Source organism: Pelecanus crispus, chromosome 12 (genome assembly GCF_030463565.1).
Source record: "Pelecanus crispus isolate bPelCri1 chromosome 12, bPelCri1.pri, whole genome shotgun sequence".
NCBI classification, from domain to species: domain Eukaryota; kingdom Metazoa; phylum Chordata; class Aves; order Pelecaniformes; family Pelecanidae; genus Pelecanus; species Pelecanus crispus.
In genome coordinates this window covers 20,703,567-20,720,599 of record NC_134654.1, presented here as the reverse complement: position 1 = coordinate 20,720,599, position 17,033 = coordinate 20,703,567, and the positions used below count along the sequence as shown (strand labels likewise).

At 61.8% G+C, this 17,033-nt stretch overlaps 2 protein-coding genes across 2 annotated transcripts in view; one reads left to right on the top strand and one right to left on the bottom strand.

Moving 5' to 3' along the window:
- The first annotated feature begins 2,781 nt into the window (after positions 1–2,781).
- On the top strand, positions 2,782–10,728 carry SPHK1 (sphingosine kinase 1). Its single transcript, XM_075719783.1, has 5 exons — positions 2,782–3,199; positions 7,896–8,045; positions 8,396–8,490; positions 8,765–8,880; positions 9,420–10,728. The coding sequence occupies exons 1-5, from the start codon at positions 2,782–2,784 to the stop codon at positions 10,201–10,203; spliced, it is 1,563 nt and encodes a 520-aa protein (XP_075575898.1). The 3' UTR covers positions 10,204–10,728.
- A 1,909-nt stretch (positions 10,729–12,637) lies between these two features.
- Positions 12,638–17,033, bottom strand: part of UBE2O (ubiquitin conjugating enzyme E2 O) — a 68,218-nt gene continuing 63,822 nt past the window's right edge. Inside the window, exon 18 of the mRNA XM_075719712.1 lies at positions 12,638–16,775. Coding sequence (XP_075575827.1) covers positions 16,012–16,775 — 764 coding nt within the window. The 3' untranslated portion in view covers positions 12,638–16,011. The remainder of the gene's footprint in view (positions 16,776–17,033) is intronic.

Sequence of the window (17,033 nt, the reverse complement as noted above, 5' to 3'; positions counted from 1 at the left end):
TGCACAACTCAAGGCAATCCTTGTCTGCTGCTTCTGCCTCAGTTTCCCCAAACACAGAGCATCCATTACCTTCTCCAGTGAGCCTGGGGCATGGCACTCCAGATGTATGAGCCTTATCCCCCAAATGATGTCTGTGGGGTCTGGGGTACCCCACAAGCCCTCCCAGGACAGGAGTTTGAGGGGTGTTTGCTCTTGAAGGGAGCCTGGTAGCCTCCGTGGTCACGGCAGGACCCGACACCCTGTGCCCTGGGCGAGCCCCCTTTGCAATGGGGGATTCACCGCCAGCTGTCCCCATGGGCACGCCGGCTCCATGCCGCATCCCCACGCCACGTCCCCATGCCACCCTCCCACACATGGGGCCTTCGCGGTGCCAGGCAGGTGGGAACGGAGCCGATCAGGACAAACCCGACGGGCAGTCACCCGCCCACAGCGTGGAAGCCCTGGCTGCTGAGCACACTTTGGGCTGCTGGTCAGGGCAAGGGAGCTCATTAAGGCTTTTGTAATTAAGATAGCCCCAAATGACTGTTTATCAGCACTAAGCGGTGATGGAAGCAATCCCACTTCCGCATTAGACATCGCATCTGGAGGCAAACAAATGGCACCTGTGCAGGACCAGGTCGAATCAGCCCACGGCTGTGGAGAGCAAAGGGACCCTCGTGGGGCTGGTGGTGGGCACTGGCCTGGCCATGACACGAAGTGGGCACCTGCCAAGGGTGTCATGGCATCGGGACGGGTTCACGTGAAGTCCCCATAGACTGACACCAAGGCAGAAAAGCTCTGCCTGGGTGTGATGTGCTATCGCGGAGGCTGAAATTGTGCTGGTCCCATTCTCCATCCAAGAATAATCTGGCTACAGCCCCCTCATCTCCCTGCCCCGGGCATTCCCCCCATGGGCTAACCCTTCCCGTGCCCGAGTGCTGTGGCATTGCTGGCTTCGACAGCTCACGATGAAGCTGCTCTCAGCCCCTTTCCCCGGCCCACAGCACGGCCGTGGCCAGTGGAGCCTGGCCAGGCATTCCACTCCTATTTACAGCAGAGGCAGGGAGGGTAGGAGACCCCTGCGGCATGGAGCCACGGACGGATGTAGCACGGTGAGGACAGAGTCCAAAGCAGCTCCATTGCCTCGTGGCACCTGCCAGGAGCAGTGTGACAGCTGCTCTCATATCCTCCCACCATGTCTTGTGCCTTCCTGAGCGGAAATTGGGAGTGGTTTAGTCATCCAGAAGGGTGAGGGGCAGGTCGGGACGTTGCATTCCCCAGCATCCAGCTATTTCCTCCCATGACACCTTGCCGAGGAACACAGGCTGTTTACAAACGCTGGACCGCGGCACGGCAGTGGCCGGCGAAGCAGCCATGCCTAAATCTCACCCAGAATCAGCTGCGGGTGCTGCGGTTCCCCAGCCGAAAGCATCAGCCAGCAAATGGCTGGGAGCGGGTTTTGCCCCACCTCCCCCTCTAAGCATCCCTTTGAACGCATAGCACCCAGGGAAGTCTTTTTGGAAAGTGCGAAGCTCCAAATCATGGCACCTCGGCTCTCGTTTTAGGTCACTCTGGGAAAACAAGACTTAACTGCGTTACCCGCCCAGGTGGTCATCCCGTGCCCTCTCTGCAATTTTTGGCAGGTTCCAGAGGGTTTAAGTGGGGACAGAGGGCTGAGGGCTCACCGCTAATTAAATTGCTGGAAGTGTGAAGAGCGATGCCTCCCTGAGGTGCGAGTTCAAGGTTACGAGGTCTCAGGCTGCTGCCAGCCCAGCAGCACGCGGCGTGCAAAACCTGTGTGAGCGCTGCCATGAAGGGGGGGCTGAGCGATGAGGAAGGGATGAGGAAGGCCCAGGGGAGGCGGAGGGTGGGACTGGGGCACCTCTCCGCTTGCCTTACCATTCCCACGGCGCGTGTCCGAGTGCTTATCACCCGCTTCCCCGTGCAGAGGCTCAGCTCTGCTTTGGTTAGAGTCTCAGGAGAGCAAAGGGCCAGCTGGAGCGCGTGGAGCAGAGCTACATCCATGGGGAACTGGTTGGCAAAAAAAATCCTCGCTGAGCTGGGCCAGCCCCCCCCGGAGCCCAGCAGCCCCTTGGGAGGGTAAGGCCGGTCCTTTCGCCATCAACAGCTGCCGTCAGTGATTTTTGCCAGCGGTCGCGGGCACGGAGCGGCTCCCAGGCGTGCCGGCACCCTCCAGGCAGGCTCCCTGAGCTCCATCCCCAGCGCTGCGTGCCCCGAGGTGGGCTCCCAGCACAGCCCACCTCCCTCCGCGGGGCTCGCTCCATGCCCGTGGCACCCTCCCACCTGCACGGATACCCGACGGCGAGCCACCGGTGGCGGGCGGGACATCGCCCCCCTCCGTCCTCTCTCCCGGAGGTGCCCCCCGCCAGCTGCCCGCTGTCCTCCCCCGCCCTCGCCGTGCCGTGATTTCTCCAGGCACCCGCTCCCCTCGCCCCGTCCCGGCGGGGAGGTGCAGAAACGGTGCCAAACGCTGTTCGGCGGGGCCCGGCGGGGCTGGGGCGGGCGCGGTGCCCCTGCCCGTGCGGGCCTGTGCGTTGCCGGACACCACGCCCCGGGCGCGGGGCGGCGCCTGGGGAAACTGAGGCAGGCTGCGGGGAGGGCCCGGGGGGTTTGGGCAGCCCCGGGACGGGCCCCCTCGGCGGGGGGTGGGGGGTGGGTTCCATTTTTATGAATGGGGCCGCCCCGCCTGCCATTGCCGGCCGGCGCGGCGGGTGTCAGCAGCGAGCAGCGGCGGGCGGCGCTCCCCGGTGCGCCCCGCTCCCCTTCCCCTTCCCGCCGCCGATGGCCGCCGGCCGCCGCGCTCCCCCGGAGCCCGGTGGGAGCCCGGTATTGCTCCAAGGCGTCTTCGGCGCGGGACCGGCCCCCGGGGCTGCCGCCTGCTCGCTGGCCCTGACGGCCCGGGAGCTGCAGGTGCGGCGTCCCGGCGGCTCCTCCGGGGGCTCGGCCGGTCCCGACGCCGCGCTCCGCCTGGCCGACTGCGTGGGCTCCGCCGCCTTCCCCGCCGCCGCCGCCGCCGCCTGCTTCTCCCTCGTCTGCTACCCGGTCCGCGGGCCGCGCTGGGGCTCGCCCGCCCGGCAGCGCCTGGAGCGGACCTTCCGCGTCTGCCGGGGACCCGACGCCGAGGGCAACCTGAGCATCGCCCAGGCCTGGAGCCGCAGGATCCGGGAGCTCTCGGTGCCCGCCGTGCCCACGCAGGACGGTGAGCACCCAGCCGCCGCGGGCGCGGCCGCCCCACGCTCGCCCGAGGGGGGGGGACCCGTCCCCGCTCCGCGGCGGGTCCCGAGGCGGCGAGCCCCGGGAGCGGGCGGGGGGTCGCGCCGGGGCCGGGGCCGGGGCCGGGGCCAGCGGCCGCCCGGGGGCGCGGGGCCCGCCAGCTCTCCCTTGCCCGGCCCCACGCGGGACGCCGGTCCCCGAGGGGCGGCGTGGGGACGCGGTTGGCGGCCGGCGGCGGGAGCGCTGCGCGGTGGTCGGGCCCCGGAGGGACAGGTCGGGGTCCTGGGGGGGACGGGGATATCTCTGTGCACAGCCCGGGGGCCGGGAGGGGGCTCAGCCCCCTTTCTCCCTTAAATTGAAGGGGCAGCAGGGACGTGGTCGCACCACGGGGGCCCTTTGCACGCCCCCCACCCCCGCATCGCTTCGGTTCAATAACTAGCAGAGCTCCGAAGGGCAGCATTAACCAAGAGGAAAAAAAAAAAGTCATCGTTGCTGACGCAGGCAGGACGGGAGCCAGGCACCGTCCCCGGCAGGTCCCATCCGTCACTTGGGAGCAGGCATTGAATCCCCCCGGGACCCCCCGGGGCCCAGCGGGGTCCCAGGGCAGTGTGGAGGGGTCCGGGTTTCGGTTCCCTCTCCCTTCCGGGAGCTGTCACCAGCTCGAAGGGGAGCGGCTGGCTCGGGGGCCAAGTCCCCCAGCTCCCGCAGTCAGGGCAGGGCAGGCTGGCATATATTTGAACATCTGAGCAGAGATTCAATTATATGCACTACTTCATTTATTTAGCTGTCCAGTCGCACTGATCAGACTTGGAAATTAAGAGGCATGCAGTTAGAGGGATCCTGTCACATCGCATTTAGCCCCGCTCTTCCCTGCTTGGATTTTAAAATGCAGCTTTTTTACATGACCTGCAGCTACAAAACAACTTTCTGCTACTCTTCCTAAAGAATAAAAAAAAAATTCCAGTGGAAAGGGGCGAGGGCAAACCCAGTTCCCCAGCTCTATTTCCAGCCTGAACGCTGCAGCTGTAAGTCTCCAGGCGTTTTAAAACCTTCACCCTTTTAGCAGGCGGTGCAAGGGTGCTGGGGCAGGAGCAGCTCATTGCACGGCAGGAGCCTTGGGGGAGCTGGAGGAAGGAGGCCAGGAGAAGGTGGTGTGGGATTTTGCAGTTATTTTTCTAGCTGAGGGCCAGCAGGATTTGCAAACCTCCTCCTCCCCCAGTTTGGGACAGAGATAAAAATGCCTCTCGCCACACCCTGCACTCGCACGCACCCTCACGTGCCGGCATCATGGCATGTGTGGGACAGATAAGGCCGTGCTGGGAAACTGCGTGCAAGTCCGTGCGGAGCAATCCTGCCACCCTGTCGCCGTGGGGAGGGGACCCAGGGAGCCACCAGCGATCCTGTCCTGGTGTCATCTCAGCTCCAGCATCCTCTGGGATAAGCCCTGCGGAGAGCTGCAGCAGGGTGTGAAGCTTCCCCCTCCTTATTTCACCCCCCAAAGAAGTCCCTCAGCAGTTAATAAGCGCAAAGCTGGGGCTGTCTGCAGCATGCAGGGAGGTGTCCCACCCTGCAGCTGGCCAGGAAGGAGCAAACCGCCCCTGGGCTTGTGTCTCGGTGGGGAAATCCAGCACCCAGCTGTGGCAGGAAGCTGCCGTCGAGCTGCTGGCAGTGGCTGCAGCGTCACAGCGTGTCGGCAGCACTGCTGGCGGCGAGCGGGACCTTACCCTGCTGCAAGCCCCTGTTTCGGGGGACCCCCTCGCCACGTGGAGGTGATGCTCTGCGGAGGCGGGATGCAGCGGGCATGCCCCAGTCTATCCCAGCCTCATGCCAGCTGGGTCACCGGGCAGGACAGCCCTGTCCCCCGCCAGCCTGGCACACTCGTTCCTTGTGCCCAGAGAGTTTCCAGAAGGACGTGGGGACACAGCGGAGCAGCTGGAGCTGCTGACGGCAGAGCCGTGGCAGCGTGATCCCTGCCTGAGCGTGGCTGGGACACGTGTCCCATGGGGGAGTGTAAGTGGAGGGGGGAGAGCAGAGTTTGTGCACTGGCAGCAGCTGGAGCCCCTTCCTCCTGCTGACTCAGTGTCTGCTCTGCTCAGCGTTTGAGGTTGAAAGCAACCGCGCTGTGCTGGGAAGTGGCTGAGCCTTGCTGAGGTGCCAGGGACCAGCCAGTGTTGCGCAAGGAAAAGGGATGCTGCTGAAATCTGCCCCCCAGCCGCCTGAGCATGGCCGCTGCTGGGCTCTGGCTCTGAACCAGCACCCTCTGCTCCTGCCACGGGAGCCTGGGCCGAGCCTGGTGCTGCTGGTGTCACTGGTCCTGCGCTGAGATCACGTCCCCATCCCTGTTCACACCCTGGTACCAGTAATCTGTCCCTGGTGACGGAGCTGCAGCATCCCTCAGTGCCCTGAGCAGGGTTCGCCGTTCCCCCTCCAGCCAAGGAGCAGGTCCTTGGGGTCCCAGCTGTACCCCGCTGCCCAGCGGAGGCCACGGGGCAGCAGCCACGGGTCCAGGCAGGAGTTTCAAGCAAGACCCAGCTGCAGCTCCATATGCATGTCAGAAACGATGTGGCTGATGAGAAACATTGTGAGTTTAAAAATTGCATTTAGGCTCTTGAAGTGCCTTGTGCTCTCACTCTGCATCCTCCAAGGTGGGGGGGAGAAAGAGAGGGAAAAGCACCCCATCACCTGCCTCCGGCAGCTGGGGCTAGAGCACAAAACCCCTGTCCTGGGGGCTTGGCTGCATTTCTCAGTAGAGGATTTTTAGTGCCAGTAGTGACCGGGGAAGGCTCGGAGGGGAGGGAGCAGGGCCAGCCCAGCCCCGGGGTTGCCGCCCGTTATCCCTGACCTGAGCTGCTTGTGGCCCTTCACCACCATCCCTGAGGGCGGCCGGTCCCCGCGTGTCCAGTGCCCACTGGTACGGGGCCGGGGAGGGTGGGGGGCAGGCGGCAGCTTCCCCCAGCCCTGGGCGGCGGTGGGGTGAGCCGGCCCGGAGCCAGCGCCTGGACCCAGGCTCAGCCCTGGCTGCTGGGGCTCTTGTGGGCAGACCTTTGCTGTGGGATCCGTGGCAGGTCCCAAGCGGCTGGCGTGGGGACAAGGAGGTAGCCCGGAGGGTGACAGCCTCACCAGGTCATTCCCGGGGCAGAAAAATCAACCTGATGGCACCGAAATCAGCAGAGCTCTGTGTGCTCCCCAGGGCTGGGATGGGCACGGAGATGGCGTGCCTCCCGGCGGGGCAGCTCGTGGAGCTCTGCCAAACTGGTGGGGAAGCCTCTGCGAGGCCATGACCGGGGTGATGCTGGGCATCACCCTGGGGAGGTGGCACACGTGGGGACCTCCGTCACCCCAGGCTCCCCTCTCCCTGCCTCCGTCCCTGGTGCGGGCAGCAGGAGGGGCTTTAGCTGTAAAAATGCTGCCTGTGTGTTCAAGCAGCTCAAATCAAAGTGTGCAGACAAGGCAGGGGCAGGCAGCCAGCCCCAGCCTCCCTGCCCTGGGTTAGAGGGGGGTTCCCGGCCCGGGGCAGTGCCGGGAAATGTTGTCTGCTTTGGTGACTCAGCGCCTGATGGAGAGCTCTTTCTGCTGAGTCAGCAGGCACAGCCCCCGCGCTGTCCCGCAGAGCCCACGCGCCCGGGCAGGCCCCCGCTACCCCCCCCGGGGGCCAGATCACGGCTTAGGGGGCCCAGAGCTGGTGGGGACATCCCGTAACCTCCCCAAAACTGGCTTCACCCTGCAGGGCCAAGGCTTTCCAGAGGCGCTGCGGGAGCTCGAGGCAGCTACCCTGCTCATTTCAGGGCTCGGGGTGCCTGAGCAGCACCCAGGGGTCCTGTCCTCAAGCGCGCTGCCGCCAGCTCCACCGGGTGCCACCGCATCGCAGGGCTGCTGCAGCCCGGGCTCACCCTGTTCCCCTGCGCGGGGACCGCTGGGCTGGAGGCGGATGGTGGGGGCAGAGGGATGCGGATCCCTGCCAGGCTTGTAATTACAGCCCGACTGGGCCCTCGCGTGTGAAACCTGAGCCCTGTGGGGAGCAGGAGAAGCAGAAGCGTCCGTCTGCCGGCGCAGGTGTCTGGCCTGGCCCTGCTCCATCTGGGGTGGATGAGGGAAATTGGGACCTCAAGTCCCCCTGGCCCTCATCCCCCCTGTGCTTGTCTCCCTGCGCACTGGGGGACCAAGCTGCATCGTGAGCTGTGGGGTTCAGCAGGGAAAACTCACAGCCGAGGGTGTTTGGGGCCAGGTGCCCCTGGGAAGTTTGGGTTTCAAACCTCCTCTTTACTTCCACCCTTCTTCCCTCAGCGTGTCCGAAAGTGCAGCCGGCAGCGCCCCGCGGCCCTGGGATGCACAGGGATGCCCGGTGCTGCGGAGCCCTGGCTCCACTGCAGCATTGCTGGGTTGCTGCGGGGCTCCGGCCTGGGCGTTAAACATCTCTGCTGATTGCGGGAGAGCTCAAGATGAGTCCCTGCAGGAGCCCGTGTCCCCATCTCTGCCACCTCCCCTGCTTTCTCAGCAGGGACCCTCCATCCCTGCTCACCTCCCGTTGCCTCTGGGTAGGGATGCAGCCCAGGGAGCTTGTGGGGATCAGGGGCAGCTCCCCTTCCTGTGGGGCCGTGGCAAACGCTGCCCCGGCTGGCAAAGCCCTCCCTGGGCGGTACTGCAGCCCCACCACCCTAAGCCCCGCTCTCCCCGCCACGCAGGTGACAGCTACGGGGTGCTGCCCCGGCCCTGCCGCGCGCTGGTGCTGCTGAACCCGCGGAGCGGCGCCGGCCGCGCGCTCGAGGACTTCCAGGCGGTGGTGCAGCCCATGCTGGCCGAGGCCGACATCGCCACCACCGTCTTCATCACCGGTGAGTACGCAAGCAGCTCCCTCACCTCCTCCTCCTCCCTTCCCAGGATCCCACCTGCGTGCTGCCGCTCCGGGACAGGCTCTTCCGAGGGCCTCGAACCCCCCGCATCGCCACGGCTCTGACTCCCACGGGGCTGGTTTGGACAACATGGGTGGGGCTGTCACAGGCGGTGGTGGCAAAGGGTGCAAGGGGACACAGTTGCACTCACTGTGGGTGACTGCCTCACCTCCTGCACCCCTGGCTGGGACCCCCATGGGGAAAGTGGGGCTGGGGTCACCATCTGGGGGGTGGCAGCAGGCAGGACAGAGGGACGGAGGGCAACGCTCAACTCTCTCCACTTTCCCCTGCAGAGAGACCCCACCATGCACATGAGAAGGTGCGGGATGAGGACCTGTCGCAGTGGGACACGTTGGTGGTCATGGCCGGGGACGGGCTGCTGTACGAGGTGAGGGGCACCGCGGGGCATCCCCCCGGCCAGGATGGTCGCAGAGCTGGGAGGAGAGGGATGCCGGGGGCAGGAGCCAAGCTTGGAGACGCGAAGGCAGGCAGGGAATGGCAAAGGAGAGATGGCACCTAGCTTGGAGCAAAGCAGGGCAGCCATGGCCTCGGACCTGCCCTTGCCGGGGGCACTGTGGGCCCTGCTCCCGCCCTGGGCTGTGTGGGGGCCGCTGGGTTCCTTGCCCAGCCCCGGGTGCCACAAGCTCCCTCCGTCCCCACAGGTGGTGAATGGGCTTATGGAGCGGCCGGACTGGGTGGACACCATGAAGAAGCCGCTGTGCATCCTGCCGGGGGGCTCCGGGAATGCCCTGGCCGCCTCCATCAACCACTATGCAGGGTGAGCCCTGGCCCCACGGGGCACCCACTGCCGGCACTGCACCGGCTGGCACATGGGGCTGCGCTGGCACCGAGGCGGGAGGATGGAAGCGAAAGGCTGCGCATGGCTCCAGCCCCAGGGAAGGGTGCTGGGATGCCCAGCACAGGGGTGCTCCCCCAGGTCCCCACCTCCCTGCAGCACTCGGATTGCATCCTTTCACCCCAGCTCCCCCCACGCCCTGTCTCCTCTCCAGGCTCTGAGTGTGGCAAAGCTTTACCCCAAAGGATCCACCCTGGGGCACAGCCGATCCCGCTGCATGCTGGGCGGACCGGGATTGCCCTGGCCCAGCAGCCCCAACTCGGTTCCCTCTTTCAAGAGCTGGTTTATCCTTCCCACACCCAGCAAAACCTCTCGCAGCAGCTGTCCCTGAGAGACACTGTCACCCAGCTGGGATATGGCCCAACCATGACACCAGGGTGAGGGTTGCATGTGGATGCTGGGACAGCAGGAGAGGCCCTGAGCGGGGTCCAGCCCAAACTCACCCTCTCCGTCCCTCACAGGAACGATCACGTTGCCAAGAAGAAGCTGCTGACAAACTGCACTTTCATCCTGTGCAAGGGGCTGCACACACAGATGGACCTGGTCTCGCTGAGCACGGCCTCGGGCAAGCGGCTCTTCTCCTTCCTCGGCTTCGGCTGGGGCTTCATCTCGGACGTGGACATTGACAGCGAGAAGTACCGCCGGCTGGGCAATGCCCGCTTCACCCTGGGCACCCTCCAGTGCCTGGCCAAGCTGCGGGTCTACCAGGGCCGCCTCTCCTACCTGCCTGCCGTCCCCGAGCAGGGCACCCCCCCGGCACCCGGGGACCCCCACGTGCCCGTCACCAATGGCCAGGCTGGCTGCATCCTGCCGCCGGCGGGCACGGAGGCGGCCGGGGCTCTACCTGCCGACTCGCTCCTGGTGCCGCTGTGCCAGCCGGTGCCGGCGCACTGGACGGTGGTCCCCGAGCAGGAGTTCATCCTCGTCTATGCCATCTACCAGTCCCACCTGGGCACCAACCTGCTGATGGCACCGGCAGCCCAGCTGCACGACGGCTGCATCCATCTCTTTTACCTGAAGGCCGGCATCAGCCGTGTGACACTGCTGAAGCTCTTCCTGGCCATGGCCAGGGGGACCCACCTGGACTTGAACTGTCCCCACCTGCACTACGTCCCCGTCCGGGCTTTCCGCCTGGAGCCACAGTCGGCCACAGGCATCATGACAGTGGACGGTGAGGCGCTGGCCTGCGAGCCCGTGCAGGGCCAGATCCACGACCGCCTCTGCCGCGTCCTCAGCGGCTCCTGAGCAGGCGGGTTCGGCCCCCCGCAGCGCTGAGCCGCCGGCACGGCCCAGCATGAGGGCAGCAGAGTCTTCCTCCCACTCAGGAACCTCCTCCTCCTCCTCCCACAGCAATAGCTCTTGGGGGGGGCCGTGGGTGCTCATCCCCTCGCTTGCCCCCATGCTTAGCTTTACCCCCTTGGGACAGCCAGCAGCGCTGTCCCAAAAATGAGCCACGAGCCCCATCAGGTACTCTGTGCCGGCACGATACCAGCGTGTTTTATCCCGGTACGAGGTCCTGGCCCCGGGGCGGCTGCGCTGGCACAGCCCTGTCCCCTCCCCGGCTCAGACGCACACAGCGGCACCGCTTGCGTACCCGCCGCGGAGCCAGTGCCACCCCCCAGGGATGGTCAGGACCAATATATCTAACAGAAGAAATCGATTTTTTTAAGAATGTTTCTACCCAAAGCTTCCTGTAGAAGCAGAGTTTATTCTTGTGAGAAATGCAATAAATAGCTAGCATTTGCAAAAAAATCCCCCCTGGGTTTTAAATCTGAGCTCACAGCTGCCATCAGGGCAGGGCTGTGGTGCTGTTGCCGGGGCTGGGCTCACACACAGCCCGGCCAGGCGCTGTCAGGACAGGTTTTGCTCAGCACCGCAGCCCTTTGCTCCCCAGCATCCTGCCCGTGCTGCCAGACCACCGTCACCTCGGGGCTGGGACCAGCACAGAGCGATGGCCCCAGGAGATGCTCCCGGGGGAGATGCCTCGGAGGCAGGACATGGGGCATCGCTGCCGGCAACCCCGATTTTTGGGGTGCTCTGGTGCCTCCTTGCCCAGCCTCAGGCTGGGGCTGATTCAATGCGGAGAGCCCAGTCCCACAGCAATGGTTTGGGACATCCTGGGGAATGTTCAGTGCCTCCAAGCGAGGGCAGGGAAGGGGTCATGGAAGAGGTTCAAGGAGGGGGTTGTTGGAGCTGAGGGGTTTGGCTTTCCACAGGGAGCAGGGGCCCCACGGGGAGCTCACACGTCCCCATTCTGGCACAGCCCAGGGCGGGACTAGTCTGCCTGTTTGGTATAAAAATGCAGTAATTAAACCTCATTTACAATGCTCGAGTACAAAGTAGAAGCGCAAACAGTGCTGGCTGTTTGCATTTATTCATCTGCGAACTATGCCATTAGGATTGCAGAGCCCAGCGAACCAAGAGCACAATTGTTCCCCAAGCCCCACTTGTTCATAGGGAGCCAAGCTCATGTTCCTGGGCCAGCAAGGCAGGCAGCAGCTGGGAACCACCTCCCAAAGTAAAGTTATTTCCCCCCATGGTGTTGGGCCAGGTGTAAAAACAGGTTCAGCAATACTTTGCTGAACTCCCTCACCATACTGAATGGCTGCTGCTGCTGGAGGAGGCTGGGGGGAGAGCCCAGGGCAGGGCTTGTGCTCACAGCCCTTGGCTGCCTCGGTCAAGCGAAACAGTTCACCGCAGCCAAGCCGTTCAGGTTCACGGCATGCGAAAGGCTCCCTGGAGTCTCCTCTGGGCCTCTCCCGGGGACAGTTGTATTGCTTGCAGCAGCAGGTTGCTTGGGATCTCCCTCTTCCTCCATTTCCCAGGTTTTGCTACACAAATCTCTTCCTTGACCCAACCACTTCCAAAACCTGTCAGCCAGCAGCCATCACCTCCTCTGGGGAGCCTTGATAGTTCGTCCCATGCAGCCCCTGGCTCCTGCCACCCAAGGGAGATGGCAGCAGCTGCCACACCCCCCTCAAAAGGCAGATGCTGCTGGTTTTGAACAAGTCTCAAGCCACTAACATCACTGCCCTTCTCTGCCTGCACTGGCCCCCTCTGAGCCCCTCCTTGCAGGCAGAGGGGGCCAGGGAGGGCGGTCATGGGGGCAAACATCAGCAAGGGTTAAATGTGCCATCAGCACCCAGGAGGTGCAGGAGTCCCTTGGCCCCCGCAGCCCAGACGTGGCTGTGTCTGTCTCATCACATGCTTACCTGTGCGCTGAGGTGAGGGGCTGGCAGCACCAGGGCAGAGCTGCCAGGGCCCCCGAGCCATCCCGCTGCCAGCCGGGGGGGGGTCTGCAAAGGGTTTTGCTTCGCCCCAGGTCTGGCCCCACCGGCCAGGGCTGCAGCCAGTTGAGCCAGCAGCCATGGCACAGCACACGCCGAGCCACCGGGCAGCCTGCGTGCGCCACACACCAGCAAAGAGCACGGAAAGTAAGAAAAGCCTGACAGATGTCCTGTGAATCAGGGTTTTGGGGAGCTAGTTTATATGGAGCCACGGGGGCAGCCCCTCGCTGCCAGATCTGTCTGGCTCCCTCCGGATTCACTGCCCTCTCCGCACCGCCGACTTCAGCCAGCGGGACCCCGTCCAGCCCAGACCCTGGCGCAGGGATGCACAGTGGAGACGGGGCAAGTGCCAAGCATGGCGGGGGGAAAAAGAAAGAGACAACAGTCAGAAATACTCACAGAGGCAAAATTTAATGGCAAGTCATCTTCCCTCCTTTATTACACCTTGGTTAGCCAAACAAAAAAAATTCTGCAGGTAAAAAAAGTTTTAATGGTCACACAGCACTTTATACATATATCGTAAGCAACCAAGCATCCACATCTGCACATGAACGACACACCTCTAAGCATGGCCTCAATAGTCAGGTCTTTTTTTTTTTTTTTTTTTCATTAAATACTGTACAGAATCAAGGCTACAAACTGATTTTGTAATGCTTCTTCCCCAACCCCAGCACTTAAAACAGTTACAGGCTGCTCTCATTTGTACATCACACAGTCATGTAGCCAGTTTTAAGGCTAACAATATGCATCATGCTTTGGCTTTTTTTGTGTGTTTTTAATGTTTTTTTTTTTAAGGTTTTAGCCTTTTAAATTTTCTTACCCTTAAATATTACATACATACACAAAAAATTACATAGCTGCAGTGTGCTCACCACCAACCTCATCACCCAGGAGCTTCACATTATCAAAAGCTTTAGAAAATTTGTAAACCTCTGCGCACGCTTCGGTTTGGGACAGCCAGCTACGGAGTGTGATTGATGCCAGGGGTAGCGGCAGCCGGGGAGCAGCGTCCCCTTCCAGAAGGCCTGTACACACCTCCTCGGTAGGAAGCCCCAGGAACCTGTGCAAAAGCTCTTGATTATGATCAGAGGAAACAAAGAGACTTCTTGGGCGAAGGGGAGGACTCAGCGGCCAGGGACTGAGCAGGTCACGCAGCAGCCTGCCCTCCTCCCCGGGCGGGTGGGCAGCCTGCCCAGCCCCTGCCCACCGCCTTCCCCGTGAGATGAGAGCTGCAGGGAGTAAAGGGTGGGCGAAGCAGGGAACTCCAGAGCTCCTCCGTCCCTCCAGCCACAGCTCGGCCCTGAAGGCTTTTCTCCCTCCCTCCCTGGCTGGCAGGGCTAAGGACAGCCACAGCCTGGCACAGGGGACAGAGGAAGTTGGCATCTGTAGGTCACCAACCGCAATTTTGTCTGGTGAGTAAGAGGTTTAATCATTTGTGGAACAAGCCTCTCCGCCTGCCCTTCCCCTGCCCTGAAGCAGCAGCCTCACCCTTCTGCCCCAATCGGCCCTTTATATTTCAGAGACGCCCCTGCTCCTCCCTCAAAGGGATTCATTCGTTTAGCACCAGCCACAGCCAGAAAGCGGCTGTGAGTTACATGTGCAGCTCGCACGGCCCTGCCTGTGCCTCAAAGCATCTCTCTGCACACCGGATGGGGGTCTGCTGCACTGCCAGACCTCCTGCCTGCTGGGCAGGGAGGGCTCCCGGTGCCGGAGCAGGGCCAGAGCTGCTGCACAGGCGATCCACCTGCAGAGCAGTGCTTAGAGAGCTCTGCAGGCCCAGGTCTTCACTCACAGCTAAGCTCTGCTTCTTCCAGAGCACCGGGAGCAGGACATGCCCTCCAAAATCGCGGAGGTGAATGGTGACATGAGAAGGGCTTTGCACAGCCAGCCCCTGGCTCCGGAGCATCACAGGGGCAGCTGGAAATAGCAGGTGCAGGGAGCTGGGTGGGGGGATTTGGACCAGTGGGTGCAGCCCCTGGTGTTTCAAGGAGCAGAAAGCACTGTGCAAAGGTGCTGAGATTCACCTGCTGTTCTCGTTTCAAAATGAGAAGGCCAGATCCTGGCCTGGGCGGGGGGGGGGGGAAGGGAACGCAGCCATATCAAGCAAGAGCAAAGGAGAGATTTGGCTCCATCCTTACTTCTGGCAGAGCTGTCTGCTCAGCCTGACTCCTCTCCCTGGCAAGCCCGGCACCACTGGCTCCCTGTGCCAGCTGGAAGGACCAATGGACTCTCCCTGACAGACTGTGCTCCACATGGATGCTAAGTTGGGTGCTTCTCCAAAGCCTAAACACTGGGCAAATGCAGTAGTGCTGGAGTGTGATCTCCCAGCTCCAGAAATAAAGTAAGTGCGTGCACACAGAAAGTGAGGCTTCAGGAAGGTGTCTTGACCAGGAGACTCTGGCAAGTCACTGCTTCAAAGTGCTCACGGTCACCAGCTCAGACAGCTCTCTGCTGCTGAAACATGGGCTGATCTTGCCAACCGTTTCCCAAAGCAGCACAGCAGCGCTGCAGTTGAGATTAGGGATAGTACATGCTGTGCCCACAACGCTGCTGGCCACAGCGGACCCAGGCCACCACGGGAAACAGCTGGCAATGGAAGGAATTGATAACAGTCCGCACTAGTGTCTGATGTGCTCCAGTTGCTGGCTGAGTAACAGCACAGGAACAGTCACAAAGTGCTGCTGCTACAACAGGACCTCGTCACAACACAACAGCTCCTTTCCCTTGGGTGACCCTGGCTCAACCAGCTCCGAAATACCCATCTACAGCCAAATGATGGAGAAGCAGCAGCCACGCCAGGTTTACCATCCAGACTAGCTACTAGATCTACAGTACATCCCAAGGTCACTCGCTGCCACCTGCCCAGGCGAGGCTGAGATCCGGGGGTAGGTGTAGTGCTGTGTGACAGCCAGGATGGCTGGCAACAAAAGACACAGATACCTAAGCAAGTAACAAGGGCAGAACCTTGAATCCCATGTATTTCTAGAAGACAGGCATGCATGGTGGCGAAAGGGAAGTTTGCCTTACTCTGGAGAAAAAGAAGTGGGGATGGCTAGAATTGCTTCCAGAAAACCAACCAGAAGTTGCAGAACTGGATGGAAACCCCGCAGCACTACCATGGCAGCACCAGTGCAAGTGCAGAGCTCTGGTTCTGCCTACCAAGTCCTGATTGGAAAAACCTCAAAGCTATCGGTGAACAACTAAGACTAGAGCAACTCTGTATGGTGTAGACAACTTCAATGCAAACACAATCCAATGTCTAAGTACATATAAGCTGGGGTAGACTTCATAAAACCCATGGCAATGCTGACAAAAATGAAAGACTGGGAGGGCATTGCCCTTCATTTCCAGATACTAGAGCAATCACGTCTCCTGGCTTAAACCCCACCAGAACAAACTGCTGGGTGTAGCGCTGGGTGGGAAGAGTCCTTGTGCGGAAAGGTGCCCCATGATGAAAGTGCAGAGGGAACGTGGCTGCAAGACTGCTTCTGTGCGGGTCTCAAATCTTACCATTGCAGGGTCAAACTCGCAAGAGGAGCACGTACATGGGACAGGGGGAAGGAAGAAGGGCTGGGGGCAAAGAGTTATTCATGCTTAGGCAACCCTTCTTCGGAGGAGCAATCAGGCCTACCACCTTCTTTGGAACAAACCAAGCTGAGGAAGAAAAGCTGGAAGGAGAAGCCAGTTTACTGGTAACAGCGTTTGCCAATTTCCTTTCTGCTGCTTTCCCTTCTCCCCTGCACCTGCCTGTCCCTAACCTGATGGTTTATTTGTCCTCTGTCCACTCTGGGATATTGGCCCCTGCTAAGGCAGCCCGGTACTGCTGCAAGACACCGCGGATGCTTTTAATGAACCCCTTGGACAAAGGGAAGAGGGGGAACCCAATATCAGGGTAACCGCTCTTCTCTGGAAGAAAACTCCTGTAGCTCTTTCTCCTTTTCTTTGGTTTCACACTAGGCTGCAAGGCAGAGTCCTGGGCAGCCTTCCCCTCGTCCGTTCGGTCTCTGGCCAGGTCTACCCCCCTGGCTTGGCCTGTGCCCTCCGAGTCCGAGTACTGTTGGAGATCACCGGCGTTGGGTGTCGAGGTTATGAACTCCGACTCATCCAGCTCCTCCTTCCCGTCGAGCGCCGAGTCAGAAAGTTCGGCAGTTGCCCCCTGCTCCAAGCTGCTGCCGTATTCCCCCAGCGATCCTGCATTGTCTCCTGGGCTCTCTGCCAGGGTGCCGCTGGCAGAGAGGAGGGAGGCAGAATCCGCCCCGTTGGCCTGTTCGTGGCTCCGCTCCACCAGCTCGTTCGTCTCCAGCCAAGACTCGATGCGGGACACCAGGCGCCAGCCGTTGCAGCGAAAATGCTCACGGATTTCATGCTCAAAGACTTCCACCGGCCTGCGCAGCAGCTGCATCATGGACTGCACCACCCGGATCAGGGTCATCTCATTGTAGCAGCGACTGTTCTCATAGCCCTCCTGGAGGCCCCGGTCACTGTCAAAGCCCGCCTCATTGTAGTAAGGCTCATTGACTAGGATGAGACCTGCCAAGAGAAGGGGAGACCAAGGGGTTAAAGGAGAAACTTTACTGTGAATTGCCATCCAAGGCAGACACTGCTGGGCCCTGATTTCTGCCCAGGTGGTTGAGGTTCAAGGGTCACAGCACCACCTCACTGAGGCATCACACCAGCTTCACCCGCAGCCACACCGATGTAGGCAGCCAGAGGCTGGCAGCAGGCAGTGCAGGGAAGGGACCACAGGAGAACACACTGCGGGGAGCTAGTGCTTTGACTTCAAGCAGG

What these genes read in the sequence shown, in the direction of transcription:
- SPHK1 (XM_075719783.1), top strand. Translation starts at nt 2,782, where the DNA reads ATGGCCGCCGGCCGCCGCGCTCCCCCGGAGCCCGGTGGGAGCCCGGTA. An exon ending in GGGACGGGCTGCTGTACGAG is followed by an intron (nt 8,491 to 8,764) that starts GTGAGGGGCACC and finishes CCGTCCCCACAG; the next exon opens with GTGGTGAATGGGCTTATGGA. An exon ending in TCCATCAACCACTATGCAGG is followed by an intron (nt 8,881 to 9,419) that starts GTGAGCCCTGGC and finishes CGTCCCTCACAG; the next exon opens with GAACGATCACGTTGCCAAGA.